The 23,345-nt window shown below is 34.0% G+C and overlaps 1 protein-coding gene across 1 annotated transcript in view; it reads left to right on the forward strand.

The window, feature by feature from the left end:
* The window catches only part of LOC117410412 (collagen alpha-1(XXI) chain), an 86,351-nt gene that overhangs the window by 28,666 nt on the left and 34,340 nt on the right, over positions 1–23,345 (forward strand). Inside the window, exons 8-16 of the mRNA XM_059025029.1 lie at positions 1,391–1,480; positions 6,387–6,449; positions 14,571–14,624; positions 14,720–14,773; positions 16,973–17,026; positions 19,744–19,797; positions 20,276–20,329; positions 20,881–20,934; positions 22,261–22,314. Coding sequence (XP_058881012.1) covers positions 1,391–1,480; positions 6,387–6,449; positions 14,571–14,624; positions 14,720–14,773; positions 16,973–17,026; positions 19,744–19,797; positions 20,276–20,329; positions 20,881–20,934; positions 22,261–22,314 — 531 coding nt within the window. The remainder of the gene's footprint in view (positions 1–1,390; positions 1,481–6,386; positions 6,450–14,570; positions 14,625–14,719; positions 14,774–16,972; positions 17,027–19,743; positions 19,798–20,275; positions 20,330–20,880; positions 20,935–22,260; positions 22,315–23,345) is intronic.

Raw genomic sequence — 23,345 nt, forward strand, 5'->3', positions numbered from 1 at the left:
TGTGAGTTAAGTGTACCGCGCACAATTTGTCAACACCAGCCTGTAAGTCTAATGTTTTTATTTTGTCGGGTTGGCTCACAATAATCAAAAGATTGCTCAATCTCTCCTCCCCAGTAGCTGTACGCAGGTATGTTTTGACCCTTTTCATGCACAAAAATATCCTTTCATTTGCCAAACTAATACCAACATTTGCATATGGCAAAAATGTTTTAGAAAAATAAATCCATTGATTTTCATGTATAACATTGCCTAATCATTTCTTTCCATATAAATGTATATGTAAGCAACATAACATCTGAAAACAGTTATTCAGTCAGTAAATGCCAGCCAGAATGTATCTAATACTGTAGTGTACCACCTTAATATCACTGTCTACCGATCCACTGTGAAAAAGACAGTGATGAGTTTATACAGCAGCTATGCATTCCTGTACCATGCTAAAACTAGTACAATTTGCCTGCACACTTTTTTTGGTGTTTAAATTATATTCTGCGAAAACTGCAATGCTGTATAATACTATTGATAATTTAAATAATGCAGTATTCACCCCGATCAAGAAACCTGAAATTTAAAGAAATTACAAGAATCTAAAATCGAAATAGAGTCAAATTGAAACCCAAAAAAGGCACAGCACAGCATGAGCCTAAGTCTTATGGTACAAGTTCTGGGGATGTGGACAAGGTGGACAGGGACTCTGCCCCATAGCAAATGATGCCCCTGCCCAGAAGACACTAATAGAGTGAAATTACTAAGGAGGTATAGCAGTAGCAGACTCCATGGAAAGCAAGGCAAGAAAATTGAGAACTTTCTTTGTACTTAGTAGTGCTAGATGTCATGTTATTGCATATCTGAAAACTATGAAGTGTATAAAATGCATGACAGATAAGACTTATTAAATTGCTTTGTTAGCTACTTTAAAAATGATTGTATAGGAAACTAGCATGTTTTTTTAATCTGTTTTCAGAATGGTGAGGTATGTATTGCGGCTTGTGATCCTACTAATTTACAAGGTAAATGTCCCTTGTATTTTCATTTTGGACCTCAATAAACAGACTACAGTTGGTGAGTTTTGGAAAGATTATTCCTATTTTTGTTTCCTGCCAAATCAGGGGATCCTATTTTATTATAGTAATAAACTTAAATAGGAATACAAAGGAGTAAAGTACTTTTAGAAATCTGATGAAAATAACATTTGTATTATTAAATATGTATTTTATGAGATATATTATACAGACAGTTATTTTTTACTGTTAATAATGTGATAATTTAAGATTTGCTATGCATTTCCCTGTTATATATATATATATATATATATATATATATATATATATATATATATATATATATATATATATATACACACACACACAAACAATTATTTCTGTTTTAGTGTCTAAATGGTCCTGGTGATATTGATATTGAGCCAACTTCAGCTCCTTGCACATGCCCTCCAGGACCACCTGGGCTACCAGGTTTGAAGGTCAGTTTACAAATTACAAATTGCCTTTCCTTTTGCTCTTGCTTCAAAATGGGACCTAATGAGGGTTACTTTTTGATAAATGTACCAATAAGTTATCGCACCCAATGACTTGCTGTGCATTTTGAGATATCGGTTATTTATTTAGAGATATCTTTAAATGGCCTCCTGTTGCGATATCATAAAATAAACAGGAAGTTGTTTAGAGATACCTTGAAATAAAATTCAGATATCACAAAATGAACAGGGAGACATTTCTATATACCTTTAAATAAGTAGCAAGGTTTTCTGGCATATCTTAAAATGAACAATAATGAATTAACTAAAGATATATCAAAATGCTAACTTGTCCGACAACACAATTCACATTTAGAGATATCTAAAAATAATTTCAGTGTATCTGTAAAGCAATTTGAGATATCTTTAAACAATTTGCAGATATCTCTAAATCTATTTTAGATATCTTCAAAGAGACCTTAATTAGATAGCTGCAAAATATTTAGATATCTGCAGTTTGTTTAAAGATCTATGTACTTGATTTAGAGATAACGTGAAATATTTAAATTTGAGATATCTCTAAATGACCATTTGGTTTGCCATACTTACGGCACCATCCACATGTGCTCTGATCACTGTATCAGACCTTGTTTATTAAAATATTGGTTTCATCGTCTTCCCAAAGAAAAATGATTAACTTACAAGTGTCCTTGCTCATCCTTCTCCCTCCATTCATATGGAAAACTAATCCAAAGTGACCCAGGTCTGTTCCCAAAGTGATCTGCTTGATGTCTAAAATCACTAAGGAACATTTATCAGCACAGGAAAGCCAGTGGGCAGGGAAAAAGATCAATCTCACATATCCTGTAAATGTGATCAAAAGGGCATTTCTTCTCTGTTGGGTCTGGAATACAGTATAATGTTTGAATCTAATGTAAATGAGTTCATTTTGCAACTCCCAGAACATGTGTAGAGATATGTTAACACAAAAAAGGGAAGTAAAATATTTGTTTTGTAAGAACAAATTCAATCAACATATCTTTGCATTTATTAAGTTCAGTAACTAATGCAGTAATAAATTAACATTTCATTTTATCCACCAGTGATAATATTTATTTTTTATTACTATGTAATGGCAGATTGGCGACATGCTTTGACTGCTGAAATAAGTCTTAAGTGATGCATTGAGGAAAAATCCAAATACATGATATGTCTTCCTTCATAAAGTAAAGCAAACATGGTGATTACAATCAATCTGACTTCACTAGTGCAATATATCTACAATAATTACCGTCAATTCCAGGGTTCACTTTCGTCCTTGATCTTAAAAGATGGAACAATGCCCTTTATTTCCAAAGGGAATATTGGTAACTGCAGTTAAGAACACAGTGCCATTATGAGAATGCCAATGTGAAATACAAGGACTGAAAAAATAAATTAGAAATACATGCAACATGTAGCATATACTTTTGTGTAAATGGACTATCCCTCACATGACTGATCTATTTGTTAGTGTAGTGACCTCCCTGACATGTACCCCACTTTTTTAATCAGTGGGAAAGAGAGCAGTAGATAGACTTTGACAGTGGGCTGATAGTAGGCACTCAGTTAGCAGACGCTTTTGTATCCAAAATTGTCAAACTGATTAATGGTTAATGAGAAGCACAAATTTAAATTTGAAAATGTATAAATGTATACCCCAACTTCCCTGAGTGAATTAGAGGTAACAATCTTTGAGAAATGATCACATATTCCAACAGAACAATTTAAACCGTAGACTCACATTGTTAGTGCCTCCCCTGGCTGCTCATGTACCTCGTTCAGATTCAGTTAGACCCAGTTCACACTACTGTGCTGGACCAGGGCCGTCGCATATTCAGGTCTACAACCCCGTTCACATTTGCGATTAAAGGTGCTTTTGTGCATTCACATATGTGACTGAAAAGCAGGCCTAAAATGTGGCGAATTGCTTTTTTTTTAAAAAAGAAATGTTATCGAACGATAGCCTGCACGCAGAACGGAAGAGCTACCGGGATATAAAGTAATCCTTGATTTGTAGCAGATGTTTCTTATTAATATATATTTTTTCAGTGCAGCACAGTAGCAATTGTATGGTATACATATATATATCTATATAGAAGAAATGATCGGCATTTTAATGTAAATACACACACTTCTGTAGCTATGTATATCGTTGCATGCAAACTAAACAATGGTGGCTGAATATGCCAAATTGCTGCATTATTGATCATTACTGAGATCCACAATCCTGCACTTCTTATATTTATTGCTTGGTTACTAAATAACAAGAAGAAAAGGTAATTATGACAAATTAATCTGAATTATGAATGCACTGCAGCTCGTATATTATGTGACAGAAACAACCTGAACGTTAACCTGCTAGATTCTTTTTTTATGTAATATTTTTATAATTAAAGTAGTGTGATGTAGAAATAATTACCATTCATAGGCCGCCTTAAATTGCAAGTGTGAATAGGGTCTTAGATTCAAGCATCCTGTTTGGAGGAATCAGTTCTCAAATTGTATTCTGCATGTAAATGAGTTGGGATCAGGTTGGGAGTTTAATTAGATTCAAGTGCATAGGATCAGAAGCAGTGATTCCTCCGAACCCGACTGATTTTGCCGTGTAAACTCTGCATCAATTACAATAGCCCTAAGATTTGCATTGTTCCTTGAACTAGTGCCCTGTTTACCATTTGCTTCTTCCTTAATCAAGATAGTCGCACCTTTGATCTAAGTTAAAGAGTAAGTAGTGGGGTTCCAAAAAATATAGCGTTACCCGTCCCCACATGTTGCTACAACTGTTTAAATAACGTACCTGTATTTTTTCTTTCCTTGCAAACATCCTGACGTCAGCTCTAGTGCACTGATAGTGTCAGGATTTCAAGGCTGTTTTCCAAATGGCCGCTCTGGTGCACTGATTATTGCCCACATTGTCAAACAGGTAACACAGCATTAACGATCCATGATATGGTATGGAACAGAAAACCCAGAGCACTTCTTGTTAATTATTTTTTTTTTTTTTTAAATTGCTTTTGATTTGCAGTGATTTAGAGGACAGATCTCAAACCCCAGTGCGAGAGTGGACATTTTGAAAAGAGCTTTGAAACAGACTTTAAAGTTATAAGTATAAAAAGTTGTCAGGATGTTTGCAAGGAAAAGAAAAAATTACAGTCGCGGTATTTAAACAGTCGTAGCAACACGTGGGGACGTAGAACGCTATATTTTTTGGAACCCCGCTACTTACTCTTTAAGGTGTTATCATTCATTTTCCTGACACCTTTTTGTGAAACGATGTATATCAAGTGATTAGGCTGGAGGTCCTCTCATAAAAATATAATCTACCTAAGTTTAGAATCTACATGAATGTAATCTATTACTCTATTAAAAAAAAAGTTTAGATTTTGTAATGACTACATGTTAGGAATGGATAAACTATTCTTGAAATGATGGTTTGGCTAACGCCTGCTACATCATCCACAAAATGTTGGAAATAAATCTGAGCCTGACTAATAAAATGCAGCCAGGACTTTTTTTTTTAACTGGAATCACTTATAATCTTGCTGTAGAATTCAGTAATTTTATTTATTTAACCAGGACTAAATTACCCTTTGAGATTTGATCGATATTACAAAACAAAATAATGAGAATTACCAGAAATGAAATGCGAAATGCATTTAAATATCTTATGGTAATACATGCATGGTCAACCAGTTGACTAGCATTTTCCTGGATTTGTTTTTATATAAGGTTTTTTAAGGGTAGTACTGCGTCTACGGTCCTCAACGTTGCCCGTTTCTTTGTGCTTCTTCAAAAGAGCTTGGACAGCACATCTGGAAACCCCTGTCTGCCTTGAAATTTCTGCCTGGGAGAGACCTTGCTGATGCAGTATAACTACCTTGTATCTTGTTGCTGTGCTCAGTCTTGCCATGGTGTATGACTTTTGACAGTAAACTGTCTTCAGCAACCTCACCTTGTTAGCTGAGTTTGGCTGTTCCTCGCCCAGTTTTATTCCTCCTACACAGCTGTTTCTGTTTCAGTTAATGATTGTGTTTCAACCTACATATTGAATTGATGATCATTAGCACCTGTTTGGTATAATTGTTTAATCATACACCTGACTATATGCCTACAAAACCCCTGACTTTGTGCAAGTGTACCTAGAAGAATTGATGCTGTTTTGAAGGCAAAGGGTGGTCACACCAAATATGGATTTGATTTAGATTTTTCTTCTGTTCACTCACTTTGCATTTAGTTAATTGATAAATATAATCTATTAACATGTCTATTTTTGAAAGCATTCTTGCTTTACAGCATTTTTTAACACCTGCCTAAAACTTTTGCACAGTACTGTACTTGGATCATTATTACGTAAAAACTAACCTTATAACAACTTTGGTGCTGTACCGAAACCATATTAACCTGACCCATATGCTACCTTATCAAGACCATGCAATACTTTCCAAATCCATTGGGTGTAACTTTTTTAATATTCTTAAATCTTCTGTTGATCTATTCATGCACACCATGGTGATAAATAATATCTAATGTAACCTTATTAAAAAAAGTTACATTTTTTCTTGTTATATACTAATATTTTCAGCATATTTCTCTTAAAAAAATACTTCAATGTTTGAGTAAAGTTTCAAAGTCTTTAGACTTAATAATCCCGACTTCAAATGAGCCATTTTAGCAATGAGCATTCTAGCATGAACATTCAGTTACTTTCTGACATGGTTCATTATTACAATATGTTTTGTATTTCAAACCCTAGCTAGGCTTGCAGCCAACTTTTATGGAACACTGTATTTTAATAATATCTGCTTGAGGGGTGCAGAAAGAGGTCTGGTTAAAGCTAGTTGGATGCTAATGATGAACTGCTTTTTTACAGGGAGAGTGTGGGCGGCCTGGGGATCCAGGGGACCCAGGAAGACCTGGTACAGATGGTAAGCCTGTGAGTACTATATAGTTTAATATAAAAACATCAATATATACATGTGGTTTGTTTTTTGAAATCTGTGTACTTGAACAAACTGGGGTCAATTCAAAATTTGAGTTTGGTAAAACTTTGCAATGTGTTTTTTAAGTGTTTATTATTATGGTTATGTATTACATTGTACCTACTGTACATAACCACATGTGTAAATGCAATTATATATATAGTAGATGGGCTTCAGTGAGTTACAGGAAAATAATTCCATCTAGGGTTCTGTGACATCATAAATCACAGAAACCCGAGATGGAATTGTTTTCCTGTAACTCACTGAAGAGACCCATCTATTATTTTTTATAATACATGGATACCCTTGTGGTGCTGATATTAAAGACAGGTTCAGCAGTACAGTTGGGTTTTTTTAAACGTAGTGTTTCAGTGCTGTACAGACGTTCTGTGTCGTTATCCGTTAGGGCTTTATTTGGATGATTGCCTTTACCTTGTTTTAGTTTTCAGTTCCTCTCCAGTTTCTCTGAGATACGAATGTACCTGCTTTACATCATTTTTTTAACATATTCTCATTTTGTTGATCATTACTGGACATTTCTGTCCTGTGGGTGTTGTTGAGGGATTGAAAAAGAGACATACTGTATATTATATAGCAATTTAAACATGTAGTTGCATTATAATGTCATACATTTAATGTAAATATGAATCATTTTTATTCTTATGAGCTGAGACTATCTCAGTTTGCATAGTGGGCATATTGTAATGTTTGTAATTTTTCCCCACAAAGATGTTAATGTTAAAATAAATAGGCACTACCAGATTTAATTAAACACATCTCTTTGTACAAACAGTAAGTAAGTGTTTCTTACAAGACTTATAACATTATATTTCTAGTTTGGAACTTGTACTGGCACTGATAGGGTTTACTTTAAGGTGAAGTAACGTAATATTACAATGCACAGTTATGCACAGAATATTATCCCTACATTTTAGTACTGTAATTTAAGTGACTATCATTGTGCAACTAATTTATGTTTATAAAGGCATTAAACATGTTGGAATAATTTGCTTATTAATTTATAGCCTCAAGAACTGGCCAGTCACTTGGCATGTGCTAACTATTGTTGTCATAATTATATACAATCTTCTAGACAGCCTTTTAAAAATACATTTTTGTGCTTCGTATTTACTTTTGAAATTGCATGTTGAATAGAAGTGTTTGCATCATAGTACATCTAGCCTTTAGACTACAATTAAGTGTGGAAAGGACCATTGTTGTCAGTGCTTTTGTGAGTTGTAACTCAAAGGGATATAATGGTGAGGAGCCAGATGTAGTTATTTTGACTTTATTGATGCCTAAGTATTCTTGTTAGAAATGTAGCTAATCAGTACCAGACCAGGCAGGCAAGGTCTAAGGCAGTTCTTTGGCCACAGGCACATGTGTGTGTTTCTTATAAGGTTGAGGGTACAGTATAATATGTTGTTTTCTTATTAATTAACTACTTTTTCCAAAATGTAAAATAAAATGACATTACAATACACACCGATCAAATTGTACAAAAGCATACACAACACTACAGCTATGGCCACAAGTTTTGCATCACCTAGAATTTTAGGATTGAGACATAATTAAATTTATATATATATATATATATATATATATATATATATATATATATATATATATATATATATATATATATATATACATACAGTATATATATGAACATAATTTAGATCTTGTTTTTAACATCATGTAATCAAAGAAACTACAAAATAATATCGCAAAAGTCTACCAGAAGCCATAATAGTAGTACAGTATTTCATGTTAGATTTCGAAATGTTAAATTTTTCAATTTTTTTCAGTTAGGTATACGGTAAACTACAAAGCAGTATATAATTCAATATGTTAACATAACATTATTCAGCAGGTTTCAGTCGACTTCATGAAGTAAAATATGTTAATTCTATAGGGTAAAGCAAAACTTTTGGCCATAGCTGTTTGATATCCTTTGAGTACCACTCTTCTAAGGTTAGCCCAGGCAGTCCCAAGTATTTTTTTTTGTTGTTGTTGAAAGGCAAAACTAGTCTTATTATATAATTAGATAGAAAGAACCCATCCCCAAGTGCTCTGCTCAAGATTGACACCCAAATCATAACTGAAAGCAAACCACAGGGACTCAATTATCAAGGAGTCCTCCTCCAATTATGGATCTGACGAACATCACCAGCAGGCTGTGAATACCTCAGTGAACTATACAGAAGCTGGAGATTTAGCCACACTGTCCTATAGGGGCGACCACCCCACAATCGCTACAGTAACCTTTGTCCTAGCTGGCCTAATAAACATTACCTAATTTAGTTTAGATTTTTTGGGGACTACGGAAAGATATCTGCAGACTTTGAAATCAAAAGATGTAATTCAGCCAAATCTCCACTGTTTTGCAGAACTATTCAGAGGCTGATTTTTTTTTTTCATCTGAGAAAGTCATTAAGTTTATAGCTACAATTTACAGCTGTACATGGCTTTCAGTCAAGGCCAGGATGGTTAAGGTTGTAGATATTGATGCAGGAAATGATACAAATTTGGATGACACCCTTATCCTAAGGGAAAGCGATCACTTTAAATGACAGTATATTGTATATTGACAGATCTCTTTACTATAATTTATAAACCCTACTGCAAAGCTGAGCCTTTCAGTCTCATATATAAGGTTCCATGTGCAGCCTACTGTACATTGAATCAAAGCTAATATATGGATAGCAATACGATTTTCTTTTTCTCAATTTCTCCAATGTCTAAGGCCTGGACCAAATCAAAACTTTGACCCACCCGCTAATCGCAAATTACAAACCAATATTAATGCCGGGTTCCCTCTGGGGTAGAAGGAATAACCTTCTGACAAATTTGTGATTAGCGGGTGGATCAAAGTTTTGATTTGGTCCAGGCCTAAGTAAGAAACAGCTACAGTCAGCAACTTTGTCAGATGCTTTTTAAATCTCTTGAAATAAAGGCTATTTATTCATAATAAATTAACCTATATGCCTAAACTTAGACAATATGGAAACACTTTCAAAGAGAAGATTTTATTTTTTTATTCATGCTTGAATTTCTTCCAGCACAGAATGTAGTGTTTGGTCAGGCGCGCTTACTATACTAATGACACAAGAACGCGGAGACAGTCATTTTACTTGCAGTGTTATGTAACGTGCGGTCAACATGCAGTAAATATGTCTCAAAAGAGGTTGTTTGGATTTTTTTTTTTTTTATCTTAAGACAACAATAGGATAGCCGAGTTGTGTGCAACAGAACAGACTTGATGTTACATTAAATCCAACAATGAACTGTGAGTAGAATATTATAGTGATGCTGTTCATTTTGTTTAGCCATATTTTTGTTGCTTGAGACACACTATGAGCCAGATTGCAGCAGGAATGAAGACACGTTTTCTCTAAATCAACATTTGGTCAGACGGTTCAATCCAGAGAAGCTTGGATGGAAGCGTCCGTAACAAGCTGCTTCTGGGGCATTGAGACACGCATTGTTTACTTGTGTCTGTCACCCAGGTCAACCCTGCTTTATCAAAAGCAGTGTGAAATCGCGTACCCGACCTGCATGACACCGGGTCCTGCCCGTGTAGGTTCTGACCCGCGTAGATCATGCTACTGTGAAAGGGGCTTTAGTTAGCGCAGGTCGTTACATTATATTATTAATATTTAAAAATATATATGTTTATTGGTTGCGGGTGTATTCGGTGGCATTTTGAAATAGAAATCGATTACTGTGCCGTCTTTTGTTTGACTGAATTTTGTAACCCGAAATGTAACGTTTATGACATTTTTTTTTTTTGATTAAGTGAACATTTTAAGTTGGGCTGCATTTTTAAGAAGTGTGTTCTTAAAATAAAAATTTAACAAAAGTTGTAGATGACATTGCGTAGGCTACATTTTTATTTTTTATACATCACAGGTAGTTATGTTATAATACGCAATGTTTGACAGCAAGTGGCTGTAAGAGTTAATGTCACATTATATATTTTTTTCTACAGAAGTGTTTTTACTAGTACAAATGCAAAATGTTGTTTTTGTGTGACTGTTGTAAAACAAATGTATAAATTGCTATCAAGGACAGATAATACTACGTTATTCTTTGTATTCATTTTTTGAAGTAAATGCAACAAGTAAACAATACCTGTTTATTTTTGTTATAAATACAACACGTAAATGATATCTGTTCATTTTTTAACATTTATAATTATTAAACAGTTTAAATATAGGTCATATTTCTTGTTCTAGTCGTTTACAATAGCTTACCTGCACTGTCCAGTATTATCAGTATCAGCCAAGAAAACCTTTATCGGTACACCCCTAAATTCTACATTTGTTGTATGGTGTGGCAGGAGGAAAGCCCTGCACATGTAAATATTGTGTTTGTGTCTAAATAAAGATTGTGTATTTTGTATTTAAATTTGGCAGTTTAACTCTAACCTTAACCCTAACCCCATCCCTTCCGAACTGAAATACAAAATACACATCATTTAATTACAGACACAAATTCGCTATTTACATGTGCAGCCGACCCCCCCCCCCCCTGCCACGTATGGGTTTCTTAAATGTGTTACTTTGATTCTGGTGTGTGGAGTTTCATCAATTCATTTGGCTACTTCAATAGTTCTTTTTTTTAGTGAAGACTTTCACTAGGATCATTGTTTTCACATAATTCTGGGGAGTGGTCGGGTGCATTGAGAATATCCCAGAGGTGTGTGTGTGGAGGAGGTTAGGAGGGCTGGGAGGTGGGGAGCTACTTTCTGTGTTTCCTAATCATTTATTCCACAGTGGAAGTGAATCGCACATTGTCAGTTTGTCTGAGCCAAATGCTCCAGCAACATCCACAGTTCCACAGGAGCGTCGACACATAAATCTAATCCTAACCTTAAATCAAACTTTACCAACAAACCATTACCTTAATACAAACCTAAAAGTTGATGTTACAGTGCAGAATGGACATTCTCCATTGTGCACCAACGTTATCATCCCTGTGCTTATTAGAATACACTTCATATCATCGAATATCTCAATAACCAGCAGACAATCAGACAGTGTAAGGCCTACAGTATTATTCCAGTGACCATGCAGACATAGCTTTTGCTGTGAGCATTATGCACTGCTGCACTCTGTGCCAGACCAGACTGTAACCCAGTTATGAGCAGCTCAGATTTCTTAAATAAATTGTATTTGCGTACATCTTGGACATGTACTTAAAGTAATAAATGAGTCATATTGTTATCTTCATTTATGAGATGTTGGCGAAAAAATGTTTTATTACTAACATGCTCGCTGTTTTAAAATTGATAGAAGATGTTTTCATATGTATTGGTTTGATTCAGCTAGTATTGTGAAATTGTGAAAAACTGCAATATTGAGAGTTAATATCTAATTTTATTGGTAGACATTTGCAGATTTCAGTAGAAATACAAATTATATATATATATATATATATATATATATATATATATATATATATATATATATATATATATTCAAACTTAATGTATACTTGTTGTTAAATATTTCAATTAAAAAAAAAAAAGATTAATGGGGTGTGGAAAGATTGCTTATTGCAGATACTTCTTGTTCTACCATGCAGACACAGAAGTAGTGAAGAGGAAACCTGGACCCTCTACCCCTAGCCTAGTTGCAATAAAAGCACACATTTAATGGAAATATCATACTGTATTTGCATGGGGGTTGATGTTCATTGTTCCCATTTAAATGCTATACATCATCCCTAGAGGATCATAACTTTGTGAATCACAAAGGAAAAATACATTGATTCTGTAGACATTTGTGGGATAAAAATTTGGCAAACTTTAAGCTTTTCCAGTGAATGAGTCACATTGATAGACTTTTAGATTATGAATGTGGAAAGGGTTTTTTTTTTTGGTAAATGTACACAAAGGGGTACTGAAATACTTAAAACCAGGTAACGGACAAAGGACAAGATTGTGTGTAATATAAAGAGGTGATTTTACCTCTGACTGTTTGCACCAATGTGGAAATACATAGGTAATCTGAACAAGCCACACTTATTTCCTTTTAACATTCCTTTAAAAAGTGTAATCCAAAGAATCAGTAGCTTTAAGTCCTTTCTGAAATATAGAATTTTTTTGTGGAATGTCTGTTTTCTACTTTGGGTTAAGTCATCCCACATTTGCAAGCTGTTGGTCACGTTGAACAACTCTAAACGCTATGACAGTGTAAGAGGTAGTGTTGTGTGCCATTACAGAGTCTGCTCCTTGTCGGCAAGATGCAATTAAGATAAAAGGTCGATAGCTATGAATGTAGACAAGCATGGCTGTTTTGCATAGTTGTTAAGATGCTCACATTCGTTGTACATGACCGTCAGTTAACGTCCATCCTTTGCCCTGTTACAACTGCATGCCCTCATATAGAGGTCAGTGGTATCCCTGAGCACCTGTAATGTTAAACTCTCCATGACAACCCCCTTTATATCGAGTTTAAAGTGATTGTACTGTAGTTCAACAAAATAGTTTCGTACATGGTCCACGCTATACACTTCAGTTCACTATATAGGTCTGATGTTTCTTTTTCGAAAGAAATATATTGTTATTTTTAAACAGACATTTAGAGCGCATCTTGTGGAGTTTATCTATTTTTTTCTCCAGAATATACTGTTGATTTCAAACCTTTTGAAAAGTTTCTAGATTTTCATGCTAACAGTGAAAGACCACTTCCTCACCCACTTCACTGCCAAACATTTTGCAATAACAGCATTTATGAATATGGTTGGATTATAAATTCACTTTTGATCCTAGGGTTTTTATAGTTTTTCCAGATTTCCATTAAAGATCTGAGACTGTAATTGTCAGTTAAGTATGTGGGCGTGTAGCTATGAAAGCTAAATGTATTTTATTTCTAATGCTAAGGTCAAGTGCTACTGAGAGAGTCTTTTGTACACATACAGAAATATTCCTTGCACATCCTACTTGACATTTACACACCAGAAGCGTATTAAAGAAGCTGTTTGTTTCAGGATGTTTTAACAAAAGATATGCCTTTTTAAAGTGAAGTCTATCATTGTTTTAAAAATAGCAGGGGATTTAAAGATGACTGTGCCGACTGCATGGTTCAGATGAAGGCCAAATCGTTAGAAGATGAAATGCCCAGATTCTTTTAGCAGATCATGCAGTATTGTTCTTTGTTTTACAGAATAATTTCTTTTTAACCCCTTTCTACATTCGCTGCCAGAATAGTTTGAACATTTCAGTAATACTTTCTGCAGCTGCTGTAGCCAGAAAAAAAAGGAAAACCTATCCACTGCTGAGTTATGAGCTGACCCTCTGCCAATATCCTTTTTTGCTTGAAGGCACCTTGGCATCGAATCAGTAAAGATCCGAATTCCACCCGACCAGCTGTCCGGGAGAACATCCTTGAACTCATACGATAGTTTCCTGTCAAAATGATCCCTTAAAGGGCAGCCAGTTTAGGATTGATACTGTATAGTTCTAGAATGACGTTTATTTTCAACAACAGAGAGATACATGCAGCCAGATACTGCCTTGTCCAAACAGTTTTTAAGTGACAACGATGCCCCACTGTTTCAATTTACATAAACAGGACAGTTACTCGCAATGTTTAACATATGGTTCTGTGAATTTGGAAGTCTGGAAACATTTAGAACTGGTTGATAGATAACAAATGGAAAATTGATTATACTGTAGTTTAAATCTTGACCAGTTTGTAATGTGTGCAGCGTTTATAATGGAATAAGATATTCTTTATGTTAATACTTTTGGCACATATCCACTGTGATCCAATTCAATAAGTTTATTTCAAATGAGTTAATCCCTCAAGGGAATAGAGAATTATATTGCAGTAGTGAAGTGACAGGCAGTATTGTGAGATTAAATACTGTTTTTTTTTTTAAATATATATATATATATATATATATATATATATATATATATATATATGCTGGTGTGAGCCCAGCCTCTACCTGTTACAGATCTGATTTTTTTTTTTTAAGTACTTTTAAATGATTAAACCTAGCTTAATTAATGAAACGAATCACTTTAAAAACCTGAATTGAATGCCCCTCTTATTACATTGTAGGGTATGCCGGGATTTCATGGAAATCCAGGACAGCAAGGCTCACCAGGTATTCAGGTAACACCAAATCTGCATTGATTAACACTTTATAGAACTTGTTCGTATTTCACAAAAATCTCAGCTAAGTGTGTTTTCCTTCCTTTGTTTTTCAGGGACCACGTGGGATGATAGGATACAAAGGAGAGCCTGGAGGTCCTGGTGATTCGGTAGGAAGGTCGAAAAGTAAATGTATTTGTGTTGTGGTAAAAATCTTTATTTAAGTGCCATTCACACTGTAGTTAGACTGTAGTTGTACGTACTAATGTATATTTACTGTATAACCACATGCAACTGCTTTTTTTTGGTAGAGCTTTTTGTAATTTTGTGTAGTTACAAAAGAATTGCATTTGTAAGTACAATGGAATTACAGTGTGAATAGACGCTTAAAATAGAGTAATGACACGTGTGGTATTTCCATCTATGGTTTGCATCCTGACTGGCTCCTGTTCATGTCTAAAGAGTGATGTATTAAATATACTTAACAAAGAGTTTAGCGATCCATTTGTTTAAATTCATTGCGTGAGATAACATTCAATGCAGTGTGACTAAGGCTGGGACCAAATCAAAACTTTGACAACCCGCTAATCGCACTTAACAAAACTGTATTTAATAGTGTTTTTTTTTTCGTAAGTATCTTATTTCTTCTACTCATAAAAAGAAAACACTATTAAATACAGTTTTGTTAAGTGCAATTAGCGGGTTGTCAAAGTTTTGATTTGGTCCCAGCTGAAGAAAAGATTGATCACAATTAGGTACAGAAATGCTCTATTGGCCCCTCACAGGAGTGATATAGCTATTTAAATGACCTTTTACATTATTTTATTTTATGATATTCCTATTAAAACAAATGCTACCAAAAGTTGTTACCGATTTGTCACGTTACATAACACTAAACAGCTGTCCGAAGGTTGTGAACTGGTCTGAGTTAAATGTCATTGGAACTGTTACTGTACAGTGTATTGATATCACCATAGGTGATGATAAATTCAGATGCTACCAGCTACTTTCTAATACATATTGTGTTTGTTATCATTGGAAGCCAATTACTCAGCATGTGTTTCAGTGCTGAAACAATTTCTGCAGTTCTTTAAATAGAGAACATTTGTCATTGATAGTTCTTCAAGAAATGTTGATTAGTCATAAAATGATTGAACTATAGGACTATAGTTATTAAATATGTATCCTAAAATAATACATAATCTATTGTATACTTTTCCTAGTTTTTATTGTACAGAAATTATAATGCCAATTTTCTTTTTTTAATGCCATGGAATAGTTAGACAATAAATACAAATCTGAATTAATAATTACAGATTTATGTGTGTTTGGTTTAAATTCTTCAGGCATTTAACTGACAAGTTTGGGGTTTCTTTCAGAAAACACTACAAGTAGCTTTCAGCATTTGCTTAAACAGCTGTGGAGAAGTTCTGTTACAAACAGACTCTTGCCTGAGGGCTTTCATTTGTGTCTAGAGAACTTTAGGGAGGCAGAAAAGCAAATAAACAGTATATATATCCCCTTCAAAGCTATCACCTAATGAAAAAGAAAAATGACGTATCTTCCAAACATATAATATTTTTGCATTATAGTTCACCATTTAACGTTGTACATCAATTAGCATTGCTATTTGAATGAGGTCCAGGAAAATGTTCCCGACTGAACAGAATAATTTATAGTGGATGATAATTAATAAATGATAAATGATTTTAACAAAATTGAATTGAACCATAGTTTTTTTTGTTTTTTTTCATTTATGCATCACATTAAACCCTTAAGCAGTCTGACTGGAAAATGACCTGACGCTTCATGATACAGCAGGAATCTCTGTCCATTCACTGGCTTGGTTTATGCATTCCATGATTTTTTGGGGGGGCAGGGAGGGATTTATTGCAGGTTTGAAGGATAACATGAGTCATTCCGCTTCAGGGGTTGCTGGTGTTAAACTATCTGACAGTGAGGAATGACATTATTATGACCATTTGGGGTTTTAAAAATTGCTTTTTTGCCAGGTTTTCATTTTTTCTTTGAGAAAAGCTATTATTTAAACCTTATTTCACTGTCAATGAAATAGATGTAGGAATTACTAAATTATGAACGACTTTAAATTGTTCTGCAATTTTCCTTTAACAACAGCTTTGTTTGTGAAGAGCAATCGTTTCAGCTCTTATTTCACTGGTCAATTCACAGGTCTTCTTTTGTTTTAGAAGGTTTCTTAGGTGTTTCTTTTTCAAAGTTCAGCAGTAACCACCAGACAACTTGTTGTAGTCCCAATTTGTGCCACATGTCCAACAAATACCTGGTACAAAGAAAATCGGTTATGTTTCACAATAAGAAGAATTATTTCACATTTATTTTTATGATTACAGGGTGAGCGAGGAGTTCCTGGATTACCTGGTTCACCTGCACCAAAAGGAGAAAAGGTAAATGGCAGGCCTATGTGTTACATATGCCATTATCAAAGACAACCCATTTTGAGAAATGGACTAAGAAAAATGCTTTGGATTTTACTCATCAGCATACAATGTATGTGTATATTTATTATAGCCTTGAGTTTTGTTTTGCATGCATTTATTTTAAAAAAAGAAATGTCAAGTGGACATTTGTAGATGTAGTTGAGGGTGAGAGTTGAGTTTCCAATGGGACAGCCATTGAATTATGAGGAGCTATTCTCTAGGAACAGAAACAAAATGGCGACCAGTACCTCACCGTATCTACATGTGTGAATTACATGTGTGAATTAAATTATATCATTGAACAAAAGATGCTGGTAAAATGATAGATTTATCTTTTCTTATTTCACACAAATATTTTGTCTGAAGACCTCTTCTCATTGTACACTGCAGCATAGCCCAATATTTAACATTTATGACCTTAAAGCAGTGGTTTACTGATTTAGGTAAAGTAATCTGTAGAGCCTTTTAAACTAGCCAGTACAAAATGAGAGACGCTAAAAGAATACAAAAAAAAAGTAAATCTCCAAGTGAGGCAATTCATTAAGGAATGCTAACTGTACAAAGGCCTGTGGCTCTCTGTGTTCTGCAAGCCTGCTCGCAGAGGTCTAATCAAATTGCCAACTTTGATCTTGAAAATCCTATCCAGCTACTGTTGTAAAAATCCATACTTGTCTCTTGCTTAATTCTATTCCAGCATTTGATAGAAGCCTAGCCAAAGCTCTTTCTTCAATGTCCTTGAACAATAATGAACGCAATGTCTGTGTTAAATAGAATGCTGTAAATCATGCATTTTGCTTTATCTGGAAATTGCAAGTTTTTACAATAATGTTTCTGTTCAGGCTTTAGGCACAAATAATGATAATTAAAAACACTGTTACCATCATATGATCATTATGACTGGTAGTAAGAGGCTCTGTATTCTTAAAGAATGCACAACAATCGAATATAATGTGAGCTATTTCATCCATTAAAAAACATAGCATACTACTCAAATATTGAACTAAAAGTCAATAGCAATTTAAGTCCCAGATTGAGACTTTTATAGCACAGCGTTACAATTACAGTTCAGAGATTCCTCAAACTCCCCATACTTCCCCTGGGCCTTGTGGCATGGGCAGTAGACAGTACCTGTAAACACCATAGGGGGTAACCATATTGTATTGTTGGTCTAACAACATGTTAGAGAAATGTAATTATCAAGTATTATCCATATGTAACTGCTTTCTAACTGCTATTATAATATAAATCATCTAAAAAAAATTAACAGATGCTCCAGGTCAGTTGCCAAGTCATTGGCAATGGCACATTAAGCATCACATTCTATATAGCTGAACATTCAGACAATTGAGTTGTTTCTTGTCACTGAACACAAGTGTATGGGGTGCCTATTGGCAACACTGCAGCAGTATGTAAAACCCAGAGACTTCAAGATAACTGCTATTAAGTGATGCAAGGTATTTAAAGGAATTGAGGCATTCAATGTGCTTAAGTGACTGACACAGCAAATCTGGAACAGATTATTTAATGTAACCACAAATGTGTGTTGATCTACTGAAAATCCTTTCAAAAGTGTGGTACAGTATTATTAATCCACTCTGACATCAATACTATAGAGCAAAGAGACTAAATAACAAATAGTTTCAATCACAAATTTTGGGAAGTGTGTAAAGCAGTGGTTTACTTTGAACTAAAGTATTGAATTGTGTATTTGCAAGCAACAGAAGCAGCTAGGAGCTCTTGTACATGGGCAAAATGACCTGGAAAGTACACTGTTTTAACAGAATTGTGAATCTTACCTGTGCTGCCTGTGATTAAAATGGATGTGTTTGTTCATCCAGATACAGATCTTGCAGATCTTTATACCATAGTACCCCCTATCCTGCCTGAGAATTATTTATTAAGTGGATTTCATTACACAGCAATGCCTGTTTACATAAAACACCCTTCATTTTGTGATTGCATCTGTAGATAAATAGTAACTACACTATTCATGTGTGAGTTTACTATTGTCACTTTAACACAGAGGGAGTGTAAAATCAAACCTGGAAAAAAGTGTATTAATACAATGATATACATAGATATCAGTATTAATGTAAATCAGTATGTACAGTATTATAACTTTTTATAATGGTATTATGGAACAGTATAGATAGCTCTGTGTTCATAAATGCAACAACAACAATAATAATGAAGACATAATTTATACTGACAAAATACTGTAGTTACTCTCATTGAAAAGTAATGTCCTCATCAATACTGCTAGATTCTTGGCAGTAATATAATAAATGTTGTTACTTTTTCATATGTATGTGAAACTCCAAAAAATGTCTGCTTCTTGTAAGGGTGCAAGGAGTTATGTGAATTGTGATAATGCTTGATGTTACTTCAGTGGTTCAGTGTCCACTGGGAGGCAAATGTTTGTTTTTCCTTTGATACTCATTGTTATATCTGTATTCAAGTATTTTGGTTAGTTTTTGGTTAGTTTTATTTCTCAAGTCTGTGTATTTATGTACCTTTCCTTAAAAAAAAAAAAAAAAAAAGTTTAAGCCTGGGATTTCAATGTGGTGTTGTACTCTTTTTGTGCAAGTTTTGTCAGTGCTGGTCTGTGAGAACTTGCTTCATTGAAGACTGCTCTGAATGTTTTCCGGAAGCTTTACAGCATGTGTGGGGATTTGTGTTTTCAGGGCTCTCAAGGTCCTAGAGGGGAACATGGACTGCCCGGGATTGATGGGAAAATTGTAAGTTCCATTTAATGTGTTAAACATGTTTAAAAGATAGTCAACATGGTGGATGTAATATAATGAATGGGTTTGTAGCGGAGAATATACAGTAGCCTATTCAGTTATGAACCCAAGGAGCAAAGGTAGCAGAAACATAAATATGAAAGCAGCAACTAATACAAGAAACGACTTAAGAAAATTAATTGATCTATTGGTTGTCACTGTGTGTCTGGGACTATTTTTTGTGTTGACTAATTGGAGGGCTCAACAATATGACTAGCTGGAAACCGTCTGGCTCCAAAATGGCTGACTGAATATCTTAATTGTATTGAGCGATGACCTTCATATAAAGGTGTGCTGATTAGAAATTGGAGATGTCCATATCTGAACAGATTAAACATAAAGTAAACAGCAATCTATGACCTTAAGAGAAGATTTTGTAAGATTTTTAAGTACAGTATGTATAGTATTTGATTTTTTTAAATTATTATTACAGGGTGAAAAGGGAGACAAAGGATCTGCAGGATTGCCTGGACCATCTGGACCTCGTGTATGTTTTTTGTTAAATACTATATATATAATAGTAAGGTGGCTGAGTGTGCATGCAACAAGAAACTTCTTTTTAGAAACTTCTTTTCAAAACACAGTTGCATTTACTTTTATTCTTTTAAATTGAAATTGTCAAACAATAATACTTTTCCCTACCTAAAGTTAGGACAGGTAAGCTGTTTAACCAACAAACCAAATTTAAACATGTTTATTTCACACAGTCAATCGTTGTTTTTCTTACCTAAGTTTCGCAAACACAACACATTTGTTGTTCACCCACTTCTTACTCTACACACCCAGAGTTGGAAACAGACTGGCTGTTTCAAGTGAACAATTGTTGCCTTTAATTAAGGATCATTACATTGCTAATTTGACATTTTGCTAAACAGTGACCTCTAGTGTACAGGTACTTGTAATTACAGTTTTACCATCCACTGACAGGAAAGACAGACCTTGATAGTCCTTAAACTTATGTACCTGTTCTCCGTGACCGTGCCACAATATATAATTCTGTACCTCTGCCAGTGGACATAATTATGGTTTCTATTACAGGGAACCATTGGTCGTAACGGACAAGATGGTATGCCTGGAATTGATGGTCAAAAGGTTGGTAGTGCTTCCCAATAATATAAAGAGGTACAATAAATATCTCGAATGGTAAATATCTGTTATGTATCTAAATCTAAAATAAGAAAAAAAAACAGTAAACAGCTATTACCTTGGAGTAACGGAACTGTATGTTAGTGTGGTAGCTGTTTGGATGCACAGGGGCGTTCAATTGTTCCCCTTCCAATTGCACTAGAAGACAAAAAATAAGAAATGATAAAAAAAGCAAGTTTAAAGATGTATTAAAACAGAATTCAATAATCCAGATGCATAGACTGATATGTTTGAATGTAACAACGAATGTAAAAAGTAAACTAATCTAAAAAGTATTAAATAAAAACTAAAACACATTAATTATTTAAAGAACCGGTTAATTGTGAATTGTGGAATGAAAGAACATAAAATACTACACAGCTGTTCCAGGAAAACTTTATTTCATTACACACTATAATAATGTAAATGCAGCCCCAGGCTCTATTTTGCAACAGATTATTCTATGTTCTCATCATAGATAATGTTAACAAATAAGGATGATTTCAAATGTTTGCTGTGAAAATTAATTATACAACACAGCTTATTGTTGTGGCATCTATTAGTAGCAGCTTTGATCTGACCCTATTCACATTTGCTATATTTTACTTAATAGTTTCATACTGTATAGTTTCCCTTAAAAGCTCATTTCCCCATGCATTCCCAGACATCTGGTTTGAATTACCTATCTGGCAGGGCATCTTCTGCTAGGTGGTTGCCTCTGTTGTAAATTGTGTGATTGGCTTTCTGTCTGTGAACTCTTTATTGTATTATTTCTGTTATTATAACATGCTTAAGGAAAACCTTGTCTTTCATTGCCAGAATGTTTTTTTTTTTCATTACATGTCATAGCACCTTAACGCTGTCCTCCCTGATGGTTACAAATTAATCTTTTAATTCAAGAAGAGTTACAGTACACAGCATTTATGGAAAAGTACATATTTATTCTGTCAATTGGCAGAAACAGTATTTTGTACATTGCAACAAGCAGATGTTCTGTTAATTACAATAATACTTTGCAAATGTCAAATGAAATAAATCTACTGCAAAGTCTTGAGCCCTGTCATAGTCAGGCTGATTCACTGCCCTATCTGTGTTTAAGACACCTAAAATATTTGTAGGCATACATTTTGGTTTATTATAATTGAGTCAATATAAGTTAATAGTTTTACATGCAATTGTTACTATAAAGATTAAACATGCATTGCATTATATTAGGAACAAAATAAAGTATAATTCTACTGATAAACTTGAAATGTGTTCTTGCTATAAGGAAAGTATTTTCTTTATTTTAAGGGAGAAGCTGGACAGCCGGGCATTCCTGGCAGAGATGGAATTCAGGGTCACCCTGTAAGTAGTATTTTTATTGCAAAGCTGACAATATTATGAACATATATATCATTTATTAATGTGGCACATTTACTGTATTCTCTGTCCAGACAACTTTGCCCGATGTGTTCTAAATGGATATCTAGTGTTTTAAAACTATTTAAAAAACATTTCCAATATGTGTTTAAAACTATTAAAAAAAAAAACATTTCCTAAATTTTATCTGTGGTTACGATAAAAAATAAAATAAATAAATAAATAAATAAATAAAAAAACTGTCTAAAACAGTATTATATCCTGCAGTATGTTTTATTTTGTTCCCAAACATAATAGTTTAATATTGTGGGAAGTCTTTGGTTTGGCAGCAGTTACCCACGGGTATTATTGTAATAATATATGAAACATATTTTTTAGGGTTGCAACAATTAATCGATGCATCGATTTATTGATCATCTGTCCTTAAATTTGCTGAGCTTTGATTACACATTGGTGAATCGATGCATCAAATTAGAACCCAGTTTGAAGTCTCCTGTTGCTGGTTTGCATTAAAATCTTGAGTGTGTGAGGATGCGCTTCTTCTAGTGCTTGAACGGTAGATTAACGCGTTGCTAGGATACACACTTTAGGCCTCTACATTCGCGAACAAGCCTAAGTAGGCCTATTGTATTTACATTTTTTATTTAAAAATTAAGGCAATAGGTTTTTATTTATTTATTTATTTATTTATTTATTTATTTATTTATTTTAACTTTAAATTAAATCTACCGATTTTACCTTTGTTTGTTTCAGAGCATGTTGTGTTTGGATTATATGGCAATATTATATAAAAAGAAGCTGAATTTAGTACGATAGTTAATTTAGTCAGGATTTGTGAGATTAATTCACATGTCTTGCTTTTGGAAATATAATGTTAACCGTAATGAACAACCATAGTTCAGATAAAAATTACTTCTGTTAAAATATAGTATTTTCTATTATTATTACAATGTTAAAGGGACATGCAGACGATGCAGATTCTTTTCAGTTGGCCCTTTATTTATTTTTTTACAATC

This window comes from Acipenser ruthenus, chromosome 6 (genome assembly GCF_902713425.1).
Source record: "Acipenser ruthenus chromosome 6, fAciRut3.2 maternal haplotype, whole genome shotgun sequence".
NCBI lineage: Eukaryota > Metazoa > Chordata > Actinopteri > Acipenseriformes > Acipenseridae > Acipenser > Acipenser ruthenus.